Raw genomic sequence first — 24,501 nt, 5'->3', positions numbered from 1 at the left:
ACATTTTAATGAAAGCATATTATCCAGGATGATTATCCCCCATGTTGTTTTGTTAGATAGATAGATAGATAGATAGATAGATAGATAGACAGATAGATACTTTATTCGTCTCAATAGTAGGCGTGTCGGTGTGACGCGCACGCCCCTCCCGGCATCTGCGCGCGTGGCCGGCGAGTGACGCTGCCGAGTGCGCGCCGCCGCCGCTATGCACTCTGTCGTGCGCGCGTCCGCGCAGGTGGAGGCATGTAGCAGTACCTGAAGGTTCCGTGCACGTCGTCGTCGCTTCTTCTTCTTCTTCTTCTTCTTCTTCCTGACGTCGCCCGACCGCGTGGCGGGAGGAGGAAGAGGAGGAGGTGGTAGAGGAGGAAGGAGGAAGAAGGAGGCGGAGGAGGAGGCTGAGGAGGGAGCGAGATAGCAGGACGAGTCGAGGACGCTTCTTTCCTCCCTTCCATCTTGAGTGAACCAGCCGCATCCGTCCTTCCGCCGCCATGGCGAGCGACTCCCCCGCTAGGAGTCTGGACGAGATCGACCTGTCTGCTCTGCGGGTAAGCCGAGCGCGCGCACGGCTGCGTGCGTGCTGCCCAGCACCTGTCCTGTCCTCCTTCGTCTCACCCTTTTTCCTCCTCACCATCCTTCCTCAACCTGCCTGCTCCCCCCCTCATCCTACCGGCGGTGCGCGTGCGCGTGCTGCTTCGTTACTTGCTGCATTTGTGGTGCGCGCGGAGGTGTTTTCTTGACAATCGAGGCCGCGCGTGTGCTCACACCTCGATTAGTGCAGATGTGTGCGCGTCTCGTTAGGCTTGACGCGCGTGCACGTAAATCCCTACGAGGAGACGACGCGCGCGCGCGCCAGCCAGCCAGTTCCGCCATTTCGTGATGTTGTGGTCACAGCAGCAGCAGTGACGCGCTTGGCGAGCACGCGCACGCGCACTCTCGCACGCCACAGCTAAGGAATGTGTGGGCGTGCGGGCAAGCGCGTGCGTGTGCCTGCTGAGAGAATTCACATGCCAACTTGCACCTTCCTCTTATATGGCTCAGACGTGCGTGTCACCGCGCGTGCGTGCGCGTTCGCCTGTCTCTTCTCCTTTATTGTTTTAATTACACAACACAACAGTGAACAACACGAGACACAAAACAAGTACCTGCAGTCAAGTCTGAACATGATGGAGGGTGCGACTCGGGTGTGTGTGCGTGTACGCGCGTGTGTGTGTGTGTGTGTCAGAGATGTCAGAAAAGAGCAGATGCATTGTAGGCCTCAAATGTCTCCATCAGTGAGGAGAAATTAGGTCACACAGGGCTGAGATAACACACACACTTGAGCACGCACGCACTCATTCACTTTGGTAACCTTGCTCACTTCCCTTTGTTGTAAAAAAAAAAAAATTGTGCTTTTCGTAAAATGTAGCCGCTGATTAGCACGGTCTAGCCTATAGAAGTGGCACTCTTGGATGGCGGAAACAGAGGAGTGAGAGAAGCCAGCAGATACAGTACATTAAGGTTGAGGAGTCGTCTTAAAACGGAGAAGGGGGCTTGCACGACACCACCTATTTCCCGCGTACAAAGCTGTCCTTTCATCCCTTCCGAAGAGACTCGATAATTTAACCTCTAAAAACCCACTGCACACCACGCGGTGTGGCCAAACCCAATTACCACGAGAACCTATTCTGATTTGGTCTATCAACGTTAAACGGCGAGCCCGCATTGGCTTTTGAGGCAGCGCGCATAGTGTATTGAACTTTATCACTTTTATTAAACCATAAAAAGATAACAGTCAAGGAAGAAGTGGTTTGCTGCAGATAGAGGATTTAGGAGAATACGAGTGGGAATATATTGAGAGGCTCAGCTCGGCCGCGTTGACCTGAATGTGTCCGGGCGCTGCGTACATCGCTTGCGTACATTTTGGTGACAAGACTGCAAGCTTTTCGTAAAACTGTAACCCTTACAAATCTCTCGGGTACAGCAGCACCTCTACGTATATCTCGACAGTGACAGTTCTACAGTGAGCGCTAAAACCACCAAATGGACCATGGATTTATTTTTGGGAGACATACACATGACACAACAGCTAGCTTCTCTCATTCCAATCCAAACGGAGGATACTGGTGCTCTTTCTGACCACCTGAAACATTTCCTCACTACAGAAAACATCAGCTAATCCCTCTTTTCTATCTTGTTTGAAAAGGGCCTAAAGGGAAAAAAAACCCTCAAATATCAGGGGTGGTGGTATTTTAGCTGATAGTGTCCATCTCATCCATTAGCTTTCACACCCACGCCGTATCTTTTAGCTTTATCTTAGCATCATCTCGCTCCCACTCAGAATCTTTTAGCTTGTCTCACGCCTAGTTCGCATACTTTAGCTTCTAGTGTCATCGAGCTGCTACTCAGCATTTTTTAAGTTTAGCTTAGCGTCATCTTGCTCCTACTCAGCATCTGTTAGCTTTAGCCTAACATCATCCCACGTCAACTTAGCATGATTTAGCTTATAGTGTCATCGAGCTGCTACTCAACATCTTTTAAGTTTAGCTTAGCGTCATCTCGCTACTATTCAGCATCTGTTAGCTTTAGCCTAACATCATCTCACGCCAAATTAGCACATTTTAGCTTATAGCGTCATCTCTTTCCTACATAGCATCTTTTAGCTTAACATTGTTTTATGCGAACTTTGCATCTTTTAGGTAGTCTCTTTTCCTACTCAGTGTTTATTTAAGCAATGTCTCACTCTCAAAAATAGTACTGTAGAACTGTACTGTAGTACCACTGTAATTTGAACATGCTTTTGTTGAGATTTCCCGTTTGCTAACTTGTTCCGCTTCTCTCCCAGGACCCGGCGGGCATCTTTGAGCTGGTTGAACTGGTTGGCAATGGTACCTACGGCCAAGTATATAAGGTAAGACCTGTTGTTACAAGGTAAGGCCTCATATTCTTGTTATTCCCTTTGTGTGACTGTGTATATTTCTGATAATAATCAGGTTTAAAATCATAACAAGTGTTTAGTGTAAACACATCCCGTCTGAGCTGCGCATTCCCAGACGTGGTGCAGTGGCCCTGATTTGAATTTCCAGGTTGTAGTGATGGTCAAGGAGCTTCTGGTAGTCCATTACAAGGTTGTGAATGTAATTTTCAGAGTTGTGACTTGCCTGAGCAGACTCTTAGCACGGGTGCTAACACACAGGTGCTAACAACTAGCAGCGCCGTTGAAGGGCGAAACATTTTTGGAATTCCTGGAGGTTGACAGAGAAGTCGGGAAAGTAGCGCACGTTCACACGTGCGATGTTCCCGTAACGCTCACGCACGGTGAAAAATTACATAATTACGTGTTTGTGTGTCATGGAAAATGTGCACACTCAAAGAATCATTTCTGTCCATTCTTGCATAACACATATATGACTTGCTTAATACTGGCTAGTGAGTCAGTAATATTGACTCATTAGGCTAGTGAGCATGTTTGTGGTTGGGGAGGTTTCGGTTTGATTAAATCAGAAGACTAGGAATGAGAAGTTAATAGCACACTTGATAATCTTTCCCCATTGAAATGATTGGAAATGCCTTTCATCTATTCCAGCCCCTCCCCCCCCAAAAAACGTAATTTTTGTGTTTATGTTTTTTAATGAAGGGAAATTAGCGCACTATAATATTGTGCTTTATTAACATGTACAATAGATTGTGATGAATTAGACAGTTCGTGCGTCATGATTTAATGCTGCAGTTGATTTAATTGTGCTGCTCCTTCTAGTGTGGACGCCTTGGCCACCGGGAAGCAGTTTAATACATTCTCGAACGAAGAACAATAGATTAGATATATATATTTTTTTACTACTGTAAATGACTCAGTAAGATGCGTTAATATTACTGATTTTTCTCAGAAGATAAAGAATATACCCCTGTGAGTGTTATATTATCTGTCTGCATGTGTCGCTTATCAATGCTAACCGTTAGCATATCAATGACGTTTTCCATTATATATTAGCATTATGGGCGGTTCTTAAGACATCATTGTTGGTTGTTTTAAATCCACAACGTGTACCTCTTGGTTTTACGTTTAGTTTAACAGTAAACGTAAAGTGCGAATGGCAATAAACAGCGTGAAGTTTTTTTTGAAGGATTGTTCACTCTTTGCCAAGATGCCGCTTTTGTGTACGTTTGTAATATATGTCATCATTTTGAAGCTTATCCTTGATAATATTGAAGTCATTTGAGCGGCAACAGCATGCAAAGAATGTGAGGCTTGTCTGAACACAGCACCCGAGGATTGTTGTTGTTCGCGAGGCTGCGGCTAAAAGAGGTCCACCTCCTCCTCTCCCTGCAGGTGTGTGTGCGCCCGCGCGCACGCGCGCGTGTGTGGATTTCACACAAGCCCGCGCGCGCACCGACTAACAGGAGCGATCGTGTGGCAGGCGTCAGTGTTGCAGGAAGACAGATAAGCAAACAGAGATGCTATCTCTTCCTCTCGCTTCACTTTTATTGCCCGATGGCCGCCGCCGACAAGCCGCCGCCTCCACAGTCTGGCGCTGTCAACCTGACGTCCAATCACATGACTGGCGTGGATGAAAATGTCCTCAGGCCTCCTTGGAGGAGGTCGCCAATTATGGAAATGCGATATATTCTCCATGACACATCATTCGGTCTCAAAATGATTATTTATTGACTGCAAATAACTTTATTTCTCCACCTATGCCAGTGACGTATCGTAACAGGCCCACATTTCACACGCCTTTGATCACATTAACATGATTTAAAAAAAACCCGTCTCTGTGCGTCAGGGTCGCCATGTCAAGACTGGCCAGCTGGCGGCAATCAAGGTCATGGATGTCACAGGAGTAAGTAACGCACGCGGCATATATCGTGACGCGTATGATGGACGCATGATATAATGCTCAAATAAATCAACAAACGTGTGCTAGCTTCATGCTAATGTGCAATGTGAAACACCATAAACAGGCTATTCGAAATTAGCATCTAATTCTAACCCTCCAAACAACTGCTACTTTAACACAGAGCAGCAAAATAAAGCGCATCGGACAATACACAAACGCCGTACATACACATTCACGTAAACACACACTCACAAATGTGTGTATGTGTGTGTGTGTGTTAAGGATGAGGAGGAGGAGATTAAAGCGGAGATCAACATGCTGAAGAAGTACAGCCACCACAGGAACATCGCCACCTACTACGGCGCCTTCATCAAGAAGAATCCTCCCGGCATGGACGACCAGCTGTGGGTGCGTATGGAGCCAAACACACTGGGCAGGACAAAAGTTTTGGGACACACATTCAACCAATGAATGAATCCACCCGAGGTTAGTTGAAGCTGACATTTTACTCTGTGAGAACAAGTCACGCTCGGATGACGGGTGGACAAAAGGTCCCACAGATTCCACAGCTTTTCACTTCCTGTAGGTCGGGCCCAGCCTTAAAAGACCATCGCTGACTTGTTCTAAATTTCCATTATTCAAATCAGATTTGCTCTTTTTTTTTTTTTTTTTTTTTTACGTGTGTGATTTTCTAGCTGGTGATGGAGTTCTGCGGCGCCGGCTCGGTGACGGATCTCATCAAGAACACCAAAGGCAATTCTCTGAAGGAGGAGTGGATCGCTTACGTCTGCAGGGAGATCCTCAGGGTGAGCTGGCTTGAACAACAAGTGAGAGAAGGAAGGGCACGCCCTGACAAGTTGACGGTGTCCTCCTGCAGGGTCTCACTCACCTCCACCAGCACAAGGTCATCCACCGTGACATCAAAGGCCAAAACGTGCTCCTGACAGAGAATGCCGAAGTCAAGCTAGGTGAGATCAGAGCAGCCCGGGTGTCCACGTTAAACATGCTTACATATGTTTTAAAAACACCTTTTTACGGCACTTTAAGGAAAAGAAAAAAAACCTCAAAGAGGCTAAGCGTGCTTGCTTCAAGATGGTATTTGTCACTTGGAGTTGAAATTTACAGTAAAAGTGAAATTATTTTCCAAACGCAGACATGCACACACAAAAACGCACGTGCACATCCGGAATTTTCAAGTGTACATTTTATGGAAGTATCTGGGCCACAATATAACACGGTCTATATTGTGTGTGCGTGTGTGTGCATGCGTAGTGGACTTTGGTGTGAGCGCCCAGCTGGATCGCACGGTGGGCCGCAGGAACACCTTCATCGGGACGCCATACTGGATGGCTCCGGAGGTGATCGCCTGTGACGAGAACCCGGACGCCACCTACGACTTCAAGGTACATGTGCAAAATTCGGACATTTTTCTTGCTCAGATTACATTTGTATCGGACTGCCGTGAAAGTTGTTTATTTATCTCGTGGTTGTCTTTTCTATTATGACCCAAAAATTAAGACAGGGATTTTATTTTTTTAAATCGCTAAATCTGAATGATTTTTTTTTTTAAGTGTCTTTACGGTTGAGCTAATGCTAATACCAATACCACGTACAGTATTCTGATGTTGCCGGGCAAAATAGTCCACATTTTTCAAAAACTTTAAACCAACGATCCCGTTCTGATCAGGAAGTATTTTTTACTGTGCTAGCTGTACAATTGATCCGCCCTCACAAGACGACCTCGAAGCCTTTTTTGTTTATTTTTTGTGTTGGCGACGTGTTTGTGTGTTCCACTTCCCGTTATCCGCTTCCAAGCGTGGCTGCCGAACGGTTCCGGAACAAGTGAAGTGCGAGCGAAAAGTGTCCGAATGTGAGAGGACAGATGGCGGCGTGATATTTTTATGACTTAACAAGTACATGTAGAGCAGCTAGCATGTTAGCACGTTAGCTGGTAATGGAGAAGTGAAGGCTTGTGTGTGTGTGTGTTCTTGCAGAGCGATCTGTGGTCACTGGGCATCACGGCCATCGAGATGGCGGAAGGAGCGCCGCGTAAGTAACAAAATTTAAAGTTCAGCGCACAATGATCGGGTCAATATCCTTTAATTCGTATTATTTCTTGTGCAATCTTCTCCCCCATTTCCTTTCTGTTTTTCCTTTTTCCTCCCCATTTCCTTTTCTCCCTTTTTCTTCTGTTGTCACTTCCTTTCCATTCTTGTCCTTTGCTTTCTTTTCCTCTCCCTTCCTTCTCTTGTCTCCAGCGCTGTGTGACATGCATCCCATGAGAGCGCTCTTCCTCATCCCCAGAAATCCTGCCCCCAGACTCAAGTCAAAGAAGTGGTGAGTCGTGTGACACAAAACACACACCCGCACACACGCTGTCGTACATGCAGCCCTCCAACCAGCGGAAGTAATAGAACGTAGTCGATCGGTCCATTTGAATGTGCTTGGGAGGCCTCAGCGCTGTGTTGTTGTTGTGTTTGTGCCGGCGAAGGTCCAAGAAGTTCCAGTCGTTCATCGAGAGTTGCCTGGTGAAAAGTCACAGCCAGCGGCCGAGCACGGAGCAGCTCCTCAAGCATCCCTTCATCCGCGACCTCCCCAACGAGCGGCAGGTGCGCATCCAGCTCAAGGACCACATCGACCGCACCAAGAAGAGGCGCGGGGAGAGGGGTGAGTTTATTATCCTCCTTGACCGGCGCATTTCAAGGTTAAAGACAACATTATATAGTCAACGGCAAAATGGCAAACATCTGCTAGCTTAATGCTAACATGACATTCAAAACGCCAATGGCAGGCTAACAAAAATGAACATTATTGTTACTATATTTTAAAACCTTCATCCAGTCTTCAACTTGCATTTCTTCTAATGGCATACACTACACTGAAGGCATGCAACTTTAAATTGGGACTTGCCTGTTGCGTGTTTAAAAAAAAAAAAGTCATCCATGTGGAAAATCTTTCCATGACCATGTCGAGCCGCGTCTGCTTCCAGATGAGACGGAGTACGAGTACAGTGGCAGTGAGGAAGAGGATGAAGAGCGGGACATCGGAGAGCCCAGGTACGAGCACCGCCCGCCTCCGTCGCCGCCCCCTCGGTGTGTAACCCCGCCTCCTCGGTCCCTTCCTCCAGTTCCATCATCAATATTCCCGGGGAGTCCACCCTGAGGCGAGACTTCCTGCGCCTGCAGCTGGCCAATAAGGAGCGCTCGGAGCTGATTCGCCGGCAGCAGCTGGAGCAGCAGCAGAACGAGGAGCACAAGCGCCAACTGCTGGCCGAGAGGCAGAAGCGCATCGAGGAGCAGAAGGAGCAGAGGCGACGCCTGGAGGAGGTCACCACTTTTACATTTTTTTTTTATTCAACTAAAGTGCATATAGACCATCAATGGCAAACAATATTGACTCGTTTGAAAATCCACAAAATCATCTGACACAGTTGTAATAGGAAAAAAAAAAAGATCAACTCTTCTTTGACATTTTTAGGAGCGATTTCCAACTGACACAGCGCCGCCCGTTGGCGTAAAACTGCCACTGCAATTAAAAACAAAATAATAATCACACTTTTGACTGGCCTGAAATTTTAAGTGCTGTCAAATGCACACACTCACGTTCCCGCCTGTTTTGTTTTTTTTCCCAACCTACAGCAACAACGTCGCGAGCGTGAAATGCGCAAGCAGCAGGAGCGAGAGCAGAGGAGGAGGTACGAGGAGATGGAGCAGATTCGCCGAGAGGAGGAGAGGCGGCACGCCGAGAGGGAGCAGGTATGAGCCTTTTGCGCCGATGGGAAAAAGACAACGGCGCTCTCGTCATCCCTTGAGAGAAATCAAATCGCCGTTCAAAATTTGAGCAGAATAAAACGATGAAATATCTGTTTGGAACGCGCTACTTCCTGTCTCCCGAACGTCACCTGACGTCTTCCTGCCTTTTGAAAAGCTGCAACCAATCAGGCACTAACACAGCGTCCCCTTTTTGGGTTTCTAACCGCTCTGTCCTCCCTGCACTTTCTTCTTCTTCTTCTTCCTGCTTTGGTGATGCGGGTGGCTCTGATTGGCTGCCGCCGCGCTCTCTGGGCGGGGCCCGCCTCAGGAGTACATCCGTAGACAGCTGGAGGAAGAGCAGAGGCAGCTGGAGATCCTGCAGCAGCAGCTCCTGCAGGAACAGGCCTTACTGCTGGTAACGTTACTCGGCGGTGCCGTTTCCGTGGCGACCGCAGAAGCGCATGTACAGGCAGGGGATGTTTTCCGGACACGCCCGCGATAGGTGAAAGTCGGACTCTTTAGTTTGAATTCTCCCGCACACAAAAAAAATAAAAATAAAAATAACAGTAGGGAACCTTCTCTGCCTCTTCTTCTTGATTTTAATCCCGCTCCATCTTTTCCTGTAGCGCTCAGCACTGCCTGGCATGTTGTGGCAGAAGGCGGTACTACACAGAAGGCGCACTTTTCTAAATCTGAAACAAACCAAAAAAAGATTTTACAAACACGGAAGTGTGTTGTGCTGTACTGTACGTCCGTAATGTTTGTATCATCATTCTTTCGTGGCCAGGAGTACAAGCGCAAGCAGATCGAGGAGCAGCGTCAGGCCGAGCGCCTGCAGAGGCAGCTGCAGCAGGAGCGCGCCTACTTGGTGTCTCTGCAGCAGCAGCAGCAGCAGGACCCGCAGCAGCGCCCCCTGCAGGACAAGAAGCAGCTCTACCACTACAAGGACCAGGCGCCGGGGGCCGCCAACGACAAGCCCGCCTGGGCCAAGGAGGTAGGATCAAATACCTGAAAGTCATACTTGGCTCAAGGGACTTTCAAGGGAAAATTCAGAAAATTGTTTTGGTCCGAGGTTGAAGTCACCTTGGAGAATATTGCTTGAGGAAAATGTGAGACTGAGAGACATTCTGAGTTTGGAATTTGACTTGCTAACACGTTCTGTTGACTTCCAGAGCTCCTGCTGCAAACAGTCCACTTTGTCCATCCTCTCCGTTGTTATTGTCGCAGTTCTCAACTGTTTGCCCTTTAACGGTTTGTCTTAAGAGTCTAACCTTCAGCTTGAACAGGCTTGGAAGCAGGTTGCAGTTTGACAAAGGGTCATTTGAGATCAAGTCCGCATGTTCGCACGTTTTCCCCTAAAACATTTGCATCCACATGCGACAGAACAATTGTGAAATAGTCAACAGTTAAGCCAACAAAGACAATTAGTTGGGTATTTAAACACTTTGACATCTTAGCTTTTCAGTTTGCTACCACAATGCTAACGCTAAATAGCATCCTATTTGCATTGTGATGACTCTTTCAGCAAAGGCTTGAGCACAGCAACACAGGCAAGCAACATAACAGTACTCAAAGTGATATATTCTTTATCCTCTGTAAAGAATGACAAATTAGTGCCATACTGATGAGTAGAAAGGAGTTGAGACATCTTAAAGAGGAAGTCAACCCAAACATATTTTTTCAAGAATATGTTCCCAGCAGGCTCACTAGTTGAAACACGGCATTTGGATAAATTTTGCCTTTGTGGAATATACATTAAGAAGCAAAATGCACTCGTTTTTAGCCATCGCTGGGGGCGGCCATTTTGTCTTCTGTCGACGGAAAATGACATCGCAGCCGCTCTCAATGACCAATCACGGCTGACCTTTTTTGAATGTGTGACAAATGTCTGGGAAAATACCTGCGAACATGGTCTCATATTGTGTATTGGGGCGGGGCGATTGACTCACATTTACTGATTCGTTCCAGTTCACCTTTTAAAGGCATGCACACATTCAGCGTCACAGATACTACGGTGTCGAACGTGAGGATGGTGACCCCGAATGGAGAGAAATATGCAGACTGTGTGTGTGTGTGTGGTCTGGTAAACACTGACGTCGCCCTCCGCAGGTGATGCGGCGAGCTCAGAGCAACTCCCCTCGCGTTCCCCCCAAGAAGTACCACTCCTTTAGGCACGTGCGAGACGCCCACCTGGACCCTCTTCTCTTACTTCCTGGTTACAAGCCTCGCCGGCGCCGCCGCCCCCCCTCCTACCCCGCCCACGTCAGCCCCTCCAGGGATCACGTCCACCTGCCGCGCATCCGAATCACCTGCGTCCCGGAGCGCGACTCACGAGGCCGCAGTCCCGGCCGCCGGGTCAGTTGGAGGACCGGAGGGCGCGACTAACTGTTTTTTTTTTTTTTTTTTTCAAAAGCTCGCTAACGCTTCTTTGCCTGAGCAGGTGGCTTCACTTCCTCTCACGGGCGACCCGCTTTCACAGCCATCCTCACTATCTTCCAAGGGCTTTTGTGCTCACAACAAGCTATTAATGTGTCCTCATTGCTGTCGTCTCTTACTCACGGTCTTTTTTTTCTTCAGCTCCTTCTTCCAAAGCAGTGCTTCCCAACCATTGTGCCGCAAGGAAATTTTTTTTTCGAAATATATATTTATTAGTCACTCAGCAAAGGGCACCACCGCCAGGTGGGTGGAAGGATTTTTTTCACATGCCCCAAAAAAAAATTACTGTTTTTTTTTTTTTAGTAAAGAAAAAAAGAAAATATTTACTTAAAGATTAATTTGAAAATATTCACTTTTTAAAAAAATTAAATATTAAGTAAATATATGCCAGAAAAAAAACAATTTTTTCCCCCTGGCATATATTCTTTATCCTCTGAAATGAATGGCAAATGTTACTCCAGGCTGCATCTTACTGAGGAGATGACCAGCTGTTGTCGTATCTACATTTTTGTATGACACTGCCCCCAGGTGGCCACGGCACGCACGCCAGAAGGAGCAGCACACTGTCTTTTGAAATCAAGCCTCAATTCTTTACGTTCTATTTACTTGTCATTGCTCAACATGACTTAAAATTGCAATATTATCCAGTGCTATTTTTCATAATTAAAATGGTAGCTCAAAGCACCATGACACCATAACTTTTGTGACATTTTTATTTAGCGGTCAAGGTTGGGCAGCACTGTTCCAAACCCACAAACTCTTCACCTTTGCACTAAAAGGCTCACGAGGGGAACTAACTAACCAACTAACTAACAAACTAACACCTTGTTCTCCCGCAGGCTTCTTTCCCCTCAAAATTTTCTCAACACATGAAGTCCCTCTGAGCACATGTTTTGCGTTCCGAGCAAACGTTCATGAGCAGTGTAGCTCTGTATGCGCTACAAAAAGAGAGGCGGCACTTTTCACTCAAGTTCCCCTGACACTGCTGCACTCATTTCAGGGCCGCAGCGACCGGTTGACACATGTAGGGCAACTGCGGCTATAATCAGACTCGCTCCCTGCGGATGGCGCACTCACATCCACAGACATATACTTTGACTCCCTCACGCACGCACGCACTGCTCCACTCTTGCGTCACATGATTTTGGCCGACGGGGGACTCACTTGTTCGCTTTTTGAGCGCATACTTGGATGTACGCTGCACACGCTGAAATTTAAGATGCGGCGCTAGCTTGGCTGGCAAAAGATGCTTCCAAGGTTTCAAGTTGCCCTGTTGCATGCTGGGAGTGACTGAGTTGATGCGCGCGTGTGTGTGTGTCAGGTGGACGAGCGTTTTGCGGTCAACCGACAGACTTCTCCTGCGTTGCAGCACAAAGTCTCCAACCGGATCTCGGACCCGTCGCTGCCCCCGCGCTCCGAGTCCTTCAGCAGCGGCGGCATCCAGCAGGCCAGGACCCCGCCCATGCACCGCTCCGTCGAACCGCAGGTGGGCACACGCCAGGCGACTTCCCGCGCACAAAATGCACCTCAACGGCTGATGTCAGTCAAATAATAGACACGCCCCCTTCAATGCTCTCAAGTCAAATGAGATTTTTTTTTTTTTGATTGCTGTTTGGACGATCAAAAACAGCAAGGTCGCCGGAGGGGGTCAAAGAAGTTGAGAAAAAATGGATTTGTCCTGACAAATAAACCGGGATTTATTTGTCCGCCCGAGTGTGAGTGCGTGAAGTCGAATGCTGAGCGTGATGCATGACGTTCTCTCCTTTTCCTCCTGCATTTCCTCCTCCTCCTTCATCACCTTCCTCCACCTCCTCCTCTCCCGCTTGGTGCCGGTGCAGATGGCCCACCTGGTGCAGGTGAAGAGTCCGGGCCTGTCTGGCTCTCAGTCCCTCTACGACCCCCACGGGGTGTCGTCTTCGTCCTCCGCCCTGTCGCCCTCCCCCTCGCGCCCTCCCATGCCCCGGCAGAACTCGGACCCCACCTCCGACACCCCTCCTCCCCTGCCTCTCGCACGTCTGGCGCCCCCTCTTGACAAGCTGGATCGCAGCTCGTGGCTGCGGCAGGACGACGACATGCCCCCCAAGGTGTCTGCATGCCGCCTCCTCTGCGCCTCCGTGTGTGCGTGCGTGCTTTCTGTCGTGTACAGTGAGCCCCCCGTGTAACGCGGGGGATACCTTCATGACCCCCACTATATATTTAAACACCAAAATGTTCAACCAAACCATGTAGTAACAAAAGCCTGATAGCTTAATGCTAACGTATAAGGGGAAATGCCATAGACAGGCTAATAGAAATGAGCATATACATTTTCAATTCAATGACGCCGCATCTCATCCAATAGAGCTCAGTGCCGCCTGCCATGTTGTGGCACAATGTGGGACTGCTCTGAAATTGGGACTTGTCTATATACTGCAACAAGAAAAATGGTGATATAGCAGAGACTTGATGGAGGAATCGTCTTATAGCGGGGGGTTCACTCCATTTGAGTATGCTTTGTGTGCGTGTGTGTGCATGTGTGTGTCAGCACAAACACCAGGCGTCATTTGTCGTCTTATTTTTGTGTGTGTGTGGTTTGTTTATGCAGTACAGTGGACCCCTGCCAGTAGTTAGCGAAAATCTATCATTAACTGGTACCCCACCCGCATTTTTGTTTTTATTACATGTCTTAATAGTTTAAAACAGTGGCCACCATTGAGTTTTAAAAGTCAAGTTGTATGTAAAATAGTAATATACAATCACAAAAAAGGAAAACCAATTGAAAATGAAAAATAGAAGCAAAAGAAATAACGCGTTCCAAACAATAGACCTGACGCTAACCGTAGCCCAAAACTGTGACTCTTCAAAATCATGAGAAAGTCGTCTTCGTCAGGGGTTCACTGCCGTCGTGAATTTGAGATCCCGCATGTGACCTTCCCGACGTGTCTCCCGCAGGTTCCTCAGAGGACCACGTCCATCTCTCCGGCCCTGGTCAGGAAGAACTCTCCGGGAAACGGGCCGGGACTGGGACCGCGGGCCGGAGCTCACCTCATACGGGCCAGGTACACAAACGCACTCAGCACGCGTGCAACACGCTGTTCGCGCCACTCGTCGTTTGGTAAATGAGCGCTTGTGTTGCCGTAGCAACCCTGACCTGCGGAGGACTGACATTTCCATGGATACGCCCCTGAAGAGGACAAGCAGTGGGAGCTCCTCCAGCTCCAGCACCCCCAGCTCGCAGGGGGGATCCAACGAGCGAGGTGCTCACACACACGCACACACACAAATAAATAGTAATAAGAGTAGATGGAGGAATGGCACGTGGAACAAAATCGCTGATTCAGCGTATATGTAGAACGTGTTCAATATTATCGATTGGTGTGTTCAGCGAACGCAGCCATGAAGCCTGAAGGTTCCGCGGCGGCGTGTGACGAAGTAAAAGACGACAGCAGAGACGTGTCCAGACCCAGTCGGCCAGCAGTGAGTACAACCACGCGCGCACTCAACACACACTTGGCCCACTTCTCATGCTCATCGTCGCTGTTCTTCTCTCTCCTCCATCCATCCGCCCGTCCATCAGAGCTATAAGAAAGCTCTAGACGAGGTCAGTGGTACGAGCGAGTCTTCACGCGCACGTTAGCATGCTAGCCACGGGACCAGTAGCGGCGGACGAGTGCTTAAGAATGTGGCCTGTCGCCCCGAGGGAGTGTGACGTAGCGAATTTTGGGGGCCCAAATGAGAGGATGAATTGATTTCCCGATGTGAACCTGCACCACCTTCCGATCACTGCCAAAGACATGTAGACATAGACGCCGTCTGTTTGTTGCTTTCTGAATTTCAGACCATCGGTTTTAATTTACAGGCAGCAGATCTGCCACATCCAATATGGCCGACATGCTGACGTATCCCAGCAACTGGACCATGAGGTGTCTACGTATATATGTCTATGGTCACCACCTCTCCCTGTTTTGTAGTTGACATTTTGGGGGTGCAAAAGTTCCCTGACCTTTGACCTTTCCTCCCCAGCATGCAGCACGTCTACACAGCCTCCCCCCCCCACAAACTTAGTGAGGCTACCACACTCTGTGCTCTTATTCCTTTGTCAATGTAAAGCCTTTTTTTTTTACAGTCAACTAAGGCCCGATATGTACAGCGAAAAAAACTATCCACCACATCAACATAATTCCTTGGCACCACTCGACAAACGTGAGGTTCTGAACTCCTCCTTTCCCAGAATTAATCTTCTGCTTTATGTCCCTGCCAGGACCTGACGGCGTTGGCCAAAGAGTTGCGAGAGCTGCGCCAGGGCGAAGAAACCAGCCGGCCGCCCGTCAAGGTCACCGACTATTCTTCATCCAGCGAGGAGTCGCACAGCAGCGAGGATGAGGAAGGCGACGGAGAGGGAGGACCAAACGACGGGACGGTCGCCGTTAGCGACATACCGCGCATCATGTGAGCATTTGACGTTGTGCGCCTGAGATTAGCTCGATAGTTAATTACATTTATAATGAGAGTCAGTTAGCTTAATGCTAACAAATAATGTGAGATTATATAGACAGGCTAATGGAAATTAGCATTGACGATGCACTACTTTGTGACGCGCCATTTTTGATTGGCGTCTCCTTATCGTAACAACAACACAGAAGAGAGAAACGTCTGTCCTTCAGAAGACAGAGGAGGCTGCAAAGAAAGAAATGAGACGTACCCCGAATGTCTTTCAGGCCCGCCGCCAGCCAAGGAGCCAACGACTCGCAGGGCATGATGGGAGGACACAACGACTCGCACGGCGACGCGTACGGAAACAACTCCCGGGACGGCACCCTGATGATGCGCGAGGTGAGCGTCCTCTCACGTTTGCGGCCGCCGTGAACCACGTGCTGCTTCACCAAGTCAACGAACGACCGATCGCGTTTAGCAGCCTCCTGACCAAAATCGCCACCGCATCCAGTAGCCGCCAGTAGTAGCTTTCGAGAAGGTGGCGAAACCAAAGCGCCCTCCAACCTGCTCTCTCCAGCCCCTCGCCTGCCAATCACAGCCGCGCTGCCCGCCCCCTGTCTGTCTTTTTCCAGAAGCGCGTCGAGCGGCGGCGGAGCTCCACCGCCAGCAACGGCGTCTTCGGCATCGCTAATTTGTTTGCCGACGCCTCAAATCTCCCCGATTTGGTGCAGCAAAGCGCCTCCCCCCTCGTTGCCCCTGGCGACGCTCCCGGGGCACAAGTAAGGTTGAACGAATCCAATGTTTGTTGACGAAAGCAAACATCCCCTTGTCACCCCGTGATCCCTCCCAGTGACCACGCCCACTGTTCCAGGTTTATTGATTTGGTGATTGGACGTCTTCCCTGCAGCCTCTGCCATTCTGACTGTGTTGGCAATCAGTTTTCCCCCTATGCAGATGCGCTCTACCCATGCCCTATATTTGCGACAGCAATCTCATTAATGGCACCTGAGTCACATTCCAAAGCTATTTTTTATTTGACTAATGAGTCCACTCTGTTAAAATAAAAAAAATTAAAAAAAAGGGATTATGCAGCATTCGATTAATCGCTTTAGCCCTTGGGACAACTATATAGTCCACAATCTAAAAATTGTGATTATGGAGTGGTTCCCAACACAGCCCGTGTTTCCTCTCCTGGCCTCTGACCCACAAATATCCTCCCAGATGTCCTCGAACTCTGCCGTTGCCATAGCAACCCGTCAGCGCTTTTAATTGAAGACGTTTGCCTGGAAACTTTTTTCCCGCTTGTGGCTAAACTGTGTTTTTGTGTCCCCGCAGTATGGGATGGGAGGAGGAGGAGGCGGCGGCGGAGGCTCCAAGGCCTCCTTCACGCCATTTGTGGATCCCAGGGTGTACGGGACGTCCCCGACGGAAGACGAGGACGACATCTCCGCTTCGGGTGCGGCGGATGCGGCTCTCAAAAAAAACAGCAAGTCCACTCTGATGCGAACGCTGCTGTTGTAACGCGTCTTTTTGCGTGGTGGCGCAGCGCTGTTTGCCGACGAGCTGCTGAAGCAGGAGCAGGCGCGGCTCAACGAGGCCCGCAAGATCTCGGTGGTCAACGTCAACCCCACCAACATCCGACCGCACAGCGACACGCCCGAGATCCGCAAGTACAAGAAGCGCTTCAACTCCGAGATCCTTTGCGCCGCGCTCTGGGGTGAGCGCAGCGTTGCCTTGAGAACAGCCTGCTAGCTTAATGCTAACGTATAACGGAAAATGCCATTGGCATGCTAACGGTAAACATTGACTGTCTCGGTTTTAGAAAGCAGCGGAATTTTAAGCAACTTAGAAAGTCCGCTTAGCTTGCTGCTGACAAACAATGCAAAACTCCATTGTCATGCTAACATTAGCATCAAGATAGTCACAGTTTTAGAAACTTTCACACAATAGCTTTGCCTTTGGAAAGCCTACTTTGCTTAATGCTAACAAACAATACAGAACACAATTGACACGCTAACATTAGCATCAATAGTTTTAGAAGCCATTTGGACTCCAACAGTGGAGCAACACAGGTAGACAGATAATATAACAATACTCACGGGTATTTTGACGAATATTCCAGCACCTTATGGAGCGTTACTTTTACATCTATAAATATTGAGCGACTTTTTGGACTGACAATTGAAAAAGCAAAGAACAAATGATGCGGATATTTGCTTGGTCCACTGCCACCTATCCTCACAAAGTTGACATTTTATACGTGCGCGTGCAGGAGTGAACCTGCTGGTGGGAACGGAGAACGGTCTGATGCTGCTGGACCGTAGCGGGCAGGGCAAAGTGTACAACCTCATCAACCGCAGACGCTTCCAGCAGATGGACGTCCTGGAAGGTCTCAACGTCCTGGTCACCATCTCAGGTGGACGCTCGCTTGAACACCTTTGTCCGAAAATCTCTTTGGGGTCCATTTTTGCTCAGCTCACTGAAACAAGAAATATCTGCAGGCAAGAAGAACAAGCTGCGCGTTTACTACCTGTCCTGGTTGAGGAACCGGATACTCCACAATGACCCCGAGGTGGAGAAGAAGCAGGGCTGGATCACGGTGGGGGATCTGGAGGGCTGCGTGCACTACAAAGTCGGTACGAAGGTCGCCTCGGCGCCGTCGCGACGCGGGACTTCTTGGGTATCATTTCCAAGCGCTGACCTCTCAACTCTGACTGCAGTGAAGTACGAGAGGATCAAGTTCTTGGTGATCGCCTTGAAGAACGCCGTGGAGATCTACGCCTGGGCTCCCAAACCTTACCACAAGTTCATGGCCTTCAAGGTGCGTCCATGTTTGTGTGGAGAACAAAAATAATCGGGAGAGAACTTGGAAAATGTCATCATTCAATAATCGAGAGAGAATTTGGAAAATGTCATCATTCAATTTAAGGACGAAACTTCCAAACAATTGATCCATGCTAATTTCGGCTAGCCCGTCAGTGGCTTCTCACATTTTATGTTAGCATTAAGCTAGTGGCCTTTCGTCATTAAACGGTCTGGTCGAACATTTTGGCATTTAAATACACTGTTTAATTTTGTTTTGTTTTCAATTTTGCAATAAACCTCAACTGGGAGTGACAAATTCTCCTTTTCATTTCCTCGGTGATGTTATACGATAATCTCCCATTCAGTATTGACAGTGACAATCCTTTTAAAAGTGACAAAATGGATATGGCCTCCCTATATTGTGGGTGGGTATGCGAGGTGTCCTCCACGAGAAATGGGGGCTCATTGTATATGCGTGGCGTCAGTCTTTCACCGAGCTGCAGCACCGCCCCCTGCTGGTGGACCTGACTGTGGAGGAGGGGCAGAGGTTAAAGGTCATCTACGGCTCCAACGCCGGCTTCCACGTGGTGGATGTGGACTCTGGAAACCCCTACGATATCTACATACCCTCACATGTGAGTCGAAAAAAGAAATGATCATCATGGCCAAAAATAAATAAACGGTATCACGTATCAAATCCTTTTTTGACATCGATCAAATTTCACACTCGCATGACCTCGCCATCGTCTGTTTATTGTATATATATATATTTTTTTCATCATGACTTTTTTTTTTTCCTCAGATTCAAGGTCAGGTGACGCCGCACGCCATCGTGGTCCTGCCCAAGACGGACGGCATGGAGATGCTGCTGTGCTACGAGGACGAGGGCGTCTACGTCAACACCTACGGCCGCATCACCAAAGACGTGGTGCTGCAGTGGGGGGAAATGCCCACCTCGGTCGGTACGTGGCCCTGCCATATCGTCGTCTTGACTTAAACGCGCGTATTAGCGGAGGCTCTCGTGAGCCAAGGTGCGACCGTATCGGATTACGAGACATAACAAAGTGATCCGTGCGTGTGTGCGTTTCAGCCTACATCCACTCCAACCAGATCATGGGCTGGGGAGAGAAGGCCATCGAGATCCGCTCGGTGGAGACGGGACACCTGGACGGGGTCTTCATGCACAAGCGAGCGCAGCGCCTGAAGTTCTTGTCCGAGAGGAACGACAAGGTGAGCGCCTCAACTGGAATATTCTTCCCCACGCCAGCCGCACCGCGGCGAGGTTGGAAGTGGAAGGCTTGACGAGAGAAGGAAGGAAATTTGGGTGGAAATCGCGTGTGACTTGCCGAAGCTGCACTAAAACGCTGTGGGATTGTTTTAGTGGGTCGAATGGAGAAGGTCAGACTTGGTGTTGGAATGTCCATATATATATAAATTAAAAAAAAAAAAAAATCTAAATATAGTACTTTGCTGCTATTTGGAACTATGTTGTAGTGAGGGTTGAGAAGTTTCATTTAGACAAAAATAGTGCTTTGCCACCATCTTGATGTAAAAGACGACTGACGTAAGTTGAGGAATTCCGTTTCGACAAAACGTTTTGCTTTTCTGCCTTCGCGGTGTCAAAGTGAGCTGAAGAGTTTCACTAAGACATAATTAGTGCTTTGTCACCCCATAGGTGTAAATGAACGATCTTGAAGTGAGTTGAGGAGTTTCATTTGAACCGAAATGGTGCTTTGCTCGCCGTCTTGGTGTGAGGGAAGTATGTTAAAGTGAGATCAGGAGTGTTAATGAGACAAAATTAGGCAACAATTGTTTCCTTGACACCAATGTGGTGGCAACGGCATAAGGTTGTCTCAATGAAGCGCCTTAATTCACTTCAACGTAGTTGCTTGGCCCAAGTTGCAGGCAAGGAATATTTTTATTGCTTTGGCCTCGAGCACAATAAAGACATGATATAATTAGATAGAATGTAGACAAATGAAACCATTTTTGCCACGTGGACATTGTTTTGCTGTTCCTGATATACATACCTTGGCCACCTGGGGGCAGTATAATACAGATACGCATGGAGCAGGTCAAAACTCCTCAGTAAGGCGTAGCAACATGAGTTGTTCTTTGTAGCGGATAAAGAATATATGCGTGGGGGGGGGGGAAAAAAAACATTTTCGATGTATTAGTGTGGTCGTCTTTGTCCCGCGCAGGTGTTCTTTGCGTCGGTGCGTTCGGGAGGCAGCAGCCAAGTGTTCTTCATGACCCTCAACAGAAGCTCCATGATGAACTGGTAACCCCGACTCCACTCGCAACCTGGCCGCCGCGCCCCGGGGGCTTAAGGACGGACCCTCCAGGGTCCGGCAGAGCTCCGCGATGCCTTTGTGGCGCCGGCTCCTTGCCAGGTGGCCGACGTGACGCCGAGTAGCCTCGGATCTCCCCCGTGTGGCCGAGCGGGCGACTGCGGACGCTTTGTAGCACATCATTTCTTCTTTGCGGGACCACTTCCTGGATCTGCTCCAGTCCAGCGACGTCTTTTCACGCCACCACTCCTATTGCGCCAGGAACCAAATGAAACATTTTTACTCCCAAATGGACGCCTCCGCCCGCCTGTTGCTTTTCAAAATAATACGTCTTTGTCCAATAATGGCTCATGAACGTGAGCGCTGTGGAAACTTTGTAGTGTTTAAAAAAAAAAAAAAAAAAAAAATTGTCGCTGAGGGGAAAAGAGGAAAAACAACTTGATTCGTTTTAATGAGGATGAAATAATACGCAAGTGATTATCACGTAAATTCAATTGTGGGATTTTGGAAATATTCCAGATTGGAAATTGCATGGGAATTACAGTGAATAGGAATTTTGTTTTGTCATAAATGATATGCATACATATTCATTTGTGCCAGAAGCTCGCTTGTAACGAAATTTTGGCTGGTAAAACAAAGCAAAAAAATAAATAAAAAATCAACCAGGGGACATCTTGTAACTTGAAAAATTGAAGTTGTGACAATCTCAAGTCAAGATCCCACTGCACAGATCTGATTAATTTAATCAGCATTAGGGCCCGACCGCGATGGATTTTTTTTCCGATAACCGATTAATCGGCTGATTAGTTGAAAAAAAAAATACGATGAATAAAATAACTTTTTTGGTCCCTTAATGTTTACAACAAAAAAGATATGGATTGCAGGCAGAACATTTGACTGTTTTGCAATGCTCTGTAGTATGTTTTATTTTTTTTGCTTTACAACAGAGATGAATTTTCAAGTACAAAAACGTGCATGAAGATTTTGGCCATAAATGTATGCAGTGCATAAGTCACGTCATGAGTGAAGTCATTGGCAAAGCAACATTTCTTTCACTTCATTATTTTCCTTGTCCTGAAGTGATCACTTCAAAACATTGCAGCCAATATTCCAAATTATGTTGGCTAATTAATCGTTAAAATCCAGTTTCCGCAACTAAATTTGAGCTCTCTGTTAAGAGGCAACCTCCAGTTAAAATTCAGATAAATCCAGATAAATTCACATCAATTCCCAACTTTGAAAATTCCCGCAATTTTGCAACCCTCGTCATGAGTCAACATGCATGGTTGACTTTTGTTTGTTCCATTTTTTTTTCAAGCCTCCCTTGTTGTCACTATCCACCAGTCACATGTTCAAATTGTTTTCTCTCTTTTTTCCTCCAAAGCGTTGTCCTCTCCTGAACTTATTCCCACTAAAGCAACCACAAATGTTGCACGCCGGCTTTTTCTTCATTCTTCAACCCAAATCTCGCCCCACCCCCCCACGCTCCATGCTACTGTGTAAATACTCCCCCGGTGTTTAGGACGCAGCGTCATCTGCACACATTGGAGTTTTGCACAACACTGTTCGTCCCACTGGCTGTGTCGGGAATCCCTCGCTAGCTACCGTTGCTCCTCTTTTTGTCTTCAATCCGTTGCTTGAAGCACAGCAACAGACAGTAGATGTCTATTTAGCGTTAGCATTAAGCTAGCGAACAGAAAGGCTAAGCTACCTGGTTGTTTTAAACACACAAGATGTAATTCTCTTTGCATTATACTTCGGGATTTAGTTTTCGGGCTCTTTTTAGCACACCCTGCAATCGCGTTTCACCCGTCGATTGTCGTTCCCGCCCTCACCGATTGTCACGAGCTGTACGTCATATAAAAATTTCTGTGTAGTGATTCAGGAGTGAATGATTCCCCACACAGCTACTTGCTTCAGTTGTGTACTATTTTGCATTCTAACACACCTTTTTGCACCTCACAACTGTGTGACAGAAAAAGTAGACTAGTAGGTACTCAATGTTCACAGCCAAGAATTGAAACTCGCCATTTGCCATCTTGGTGGTGTGCAAAGCGCGCTAGATGCCCAGGGGCCCCCAACCCGTTGCCCCTCCCACACCCACCTTTGCACCCCACTGCTCGGCAACATGCTAAAATAATTCATGGAGCTCTGCTGAACTGAAGAATCTGAGATTTGCGTATATCGGATCATTTCACAGGACCTCTGCTGCAAAATAAACACACGGTGCACCCAAACGCGGGCCGTGAGTGTAGCAGTGCTGCCGATGTCGGCGTCCTTGAACGCACCACTGCTCCGACGTCACTCACTCAGGAAACTCCGCGTGTATTCTTGGCTACTGAGCAAAATGGATGGAAAGCCCAGACGGGCGTTTATTCCATATTCTTGATGTCCATGCACTAGTACGCCCTTTGTCCTAACTAATAAAACAATTCAATGCACTAATAGAATGACAAATATGCAATTAACCCCCGCTAGTAATTCTACTAGGCCCAACTAGTAGCAGAACTAGCGAGGCAAAATGCGCGCTACTAGCACGACTAGCAACATTAGCATTGATCGTTCATGTACAACAATGAACAAACAAACTTACAGATGTGGCCGTCTTGAGTCACTTTATGCTAGCAACTAGCTACCGTTAGCTACGCTCCCTGAAAGATTCACTGAAAAAAAAAAACCTTGAAGATCCCTTTTAACGCCCATGATGGATGATGCCAGGAGAAAGCGTATCATTTTTGCCGCCCCGCGCGGCCTCACATATTGCGCATGCCAGAAACTACCACTGCCTACTAGTGTGCATAATTTTTATACAATAATGGGGGGGGGGAAATGTACTAGCGTGCTAAATTGTCTTACTAGTGACCTACCTTGGATATCATGGATATGGCGTAAATGCTCAAACGGATTTCCATAAAAATGTAACCGTGAACATTGTAACAATGAAATAAGTCATGCACATCACATGATTTAATCATTGGAATTGTGCAATTTTATTTTTGTTTGATTATTTTTAAGTTTTGCTGCCACTCTACAAAGAGGTGGGGTACTCCCCCAGCCCCCCCCCCCCCCTCTCCCAGACCCCGAGCACAAACTGGATGTGTTTTAATTTCCAGCATTTGCTTGTTTGGCCTACAAGAGGCTCATGTTTGACTTTATCTCTTTTTCCTAATGAGCGTATGTGATAGGTGGAAGCGAGCCGACATGGGCCCGCTGAAGCCTTTTTCCGTCACGCATCAGATGTTCACCTTTGTGGACATTCTGTGCTCTCTCTCTCTCTATATATATATATATTTACACTGTATATCTTACTCTTGAGTTCTAGAGAAAGACAAAAAAAAAAAAATCATGTTGATCAAGGCTTAGGTGTCTTTCTACAGATTAGAAAACATAGCGATAACACTTTCTAAACAACAACAAAAAAAGTCAACACTGTTTTTATTGTGATATTTGTATTTCAATTTTTGTATCAAGACTGTGAGCAGCTGTCACTGTGTGCGTGCGTGCGTGCGCGCGTGTGTGAGCACAGATGAGTGACATGCATGTGAGTGTGTTTTCACCTCATCTGGATCACCGGAATCAAACAACGACCTCAATCTAAGGACACGCATCTGTGATGTTAGAATTCTACAATAAACGTCCTCTTCTTGTACAGCAACCACATCTCTTGTTTTTGTTCTCACAATCGGCAAAATAAACCATCAATATGAAGAGTTGGAAAAATGATGTCACTAACGTAAGATTCACATTTTTTCGTATTTCGAGGTGAAAGTGGCGAGCGGATAGTTTTGTATTCAAATTAAAATAAATGTAATGTGACATGCCCAAATCTAAAATATTGGGGCAATCTGGAAGTGGGCATGCACGTGCACATCAACTTTGGTGATTGGTTGCTGTTTTAAGCTTTTTCTCTATAATGAGCGCCCATGGGGAGGAAAGTTAACAGTTTAAGCACAATCTTGGTGGGTTTATAAAGAAAAACCTTGTTGTGGA

The 24,501-nt window shown here is 47.6% G+C and overlaps 1 protein-coding gene across 5 annotated transcripts; it reads left to right on the top strand.

Annotated features, from left to right (window-relative positions):
- The first annotated feature begins 86 nt into the window (after positions 1-86).
- LOC147127195 (TRAF2 and NCK-interacting protein kinase-like) lies at positions 87-24,166 on the top strand. 5 transcript variants are annotated; one of them, XM_086021295.1, is made up of 34 exons: positions 87-545; positions 2,822-2,887; positions 4,761-4,817; positions 5,097-5,222; positions 5,510-5,620; positions 5,692-5,782; positions 6,087-6,217; positions 6,809-6,863; positions 7,073-7,151; positions 7,306-7,481; positions 7,804-7,870; positions 7,942-8,140; positions 8,453-8,569; positions 8,895-8,981; positions 9,354-9,560; positions 10,676-10,921; positions 12,324-12,488; positions 12,841-13,086; positions 13,934-14,040; positions 14,123-14,238; positions 14,367-14,458; positions 14,559-14,582; positions 15,243-15,430; positions 15,700-15,814; positions 16,048-16,194; positions 16,751-16,871; positions 16,962-17,132; positions 17,688-17,831; positions 17,917-18,051; positions 18,136-18,236; positions 18,706-18,855; positions 19,023-19,182; positions 19,311-19,450; positions 20,422-24,166. In XM_086021295.1, exons 1-34 carry the CDS (start codon positions 489-491, stop codon positions 20,503-20,505), a joined length of 4,278 nt encoding a protein of 1,425 aa, XP_085877421.1. In that variant the 5' UTR covers positions 87-488; the 3' UTR covers positions 20,506-24,166. The 5 variants fall into 5 exon arrangements, with proteins under 5 accessions (XP_085877421.1, XP_085877422.1, XP_085877424.1 ...); XM_086021296.1 differs by lacking the exon at positions 14,559-14,582 and having other exon boundaries at positions 88-545; positions 12,372-12,488; XM_086021298.1 differs by lacking the exon at positions 12,841-13,086 and having other exon boundaries at positions 89-545.
- Positions 24,167-24,501: the final 335 nt, after the last annotated feature.

The sequence above is a fragment of the Filicampus tigris genome, chromosome 21 (genome assembly GCF_054856515.1).
Source record: "Filicampus tigris isolate MCC_2025a chromosome 21, RoL_Ftig_1.0, whole genome shotgun sequence".
In the NCBI taxonomy this organism is placed as follows: domain Eukaryota; kingdom Metazoa; phylum Chordata; class Actinopteri; order Syngnathiformes; family Syngnathidae; genus Filicampus; species Filicampus tigris.
The sequence above is the reverse complement of the archived record's forward strand: the minus strand, read 5'-3'. Positions and strand labels throughout refer to the sequence as shown.

Excerpts from the sequence above, each read along its gene's own strand:
- LOC147127195 (XM_086021295.1), top strand. The coding sequence starts at position 489 with ATGGCGAGCGACTCCCCCGCTAGGAGTCTGGACGAGATCGACCTGTCT. Across the intron at positions 2,888-4,760 it reads CCTACGGCCAAGTATATAAG|GGTCGCCATGTCAAGACTGG; the intron begins GTAAGACCTGTT and ends TCTGTGCGTCAG. Across the intron at positions 6,864-7,072 it reads GATGGCGGAAGGAGCGCCGC|CGCTGTGTGACATGCATCCC; the intron begins GTAAGTAACAAA and ends TCTTGTCTCCAG.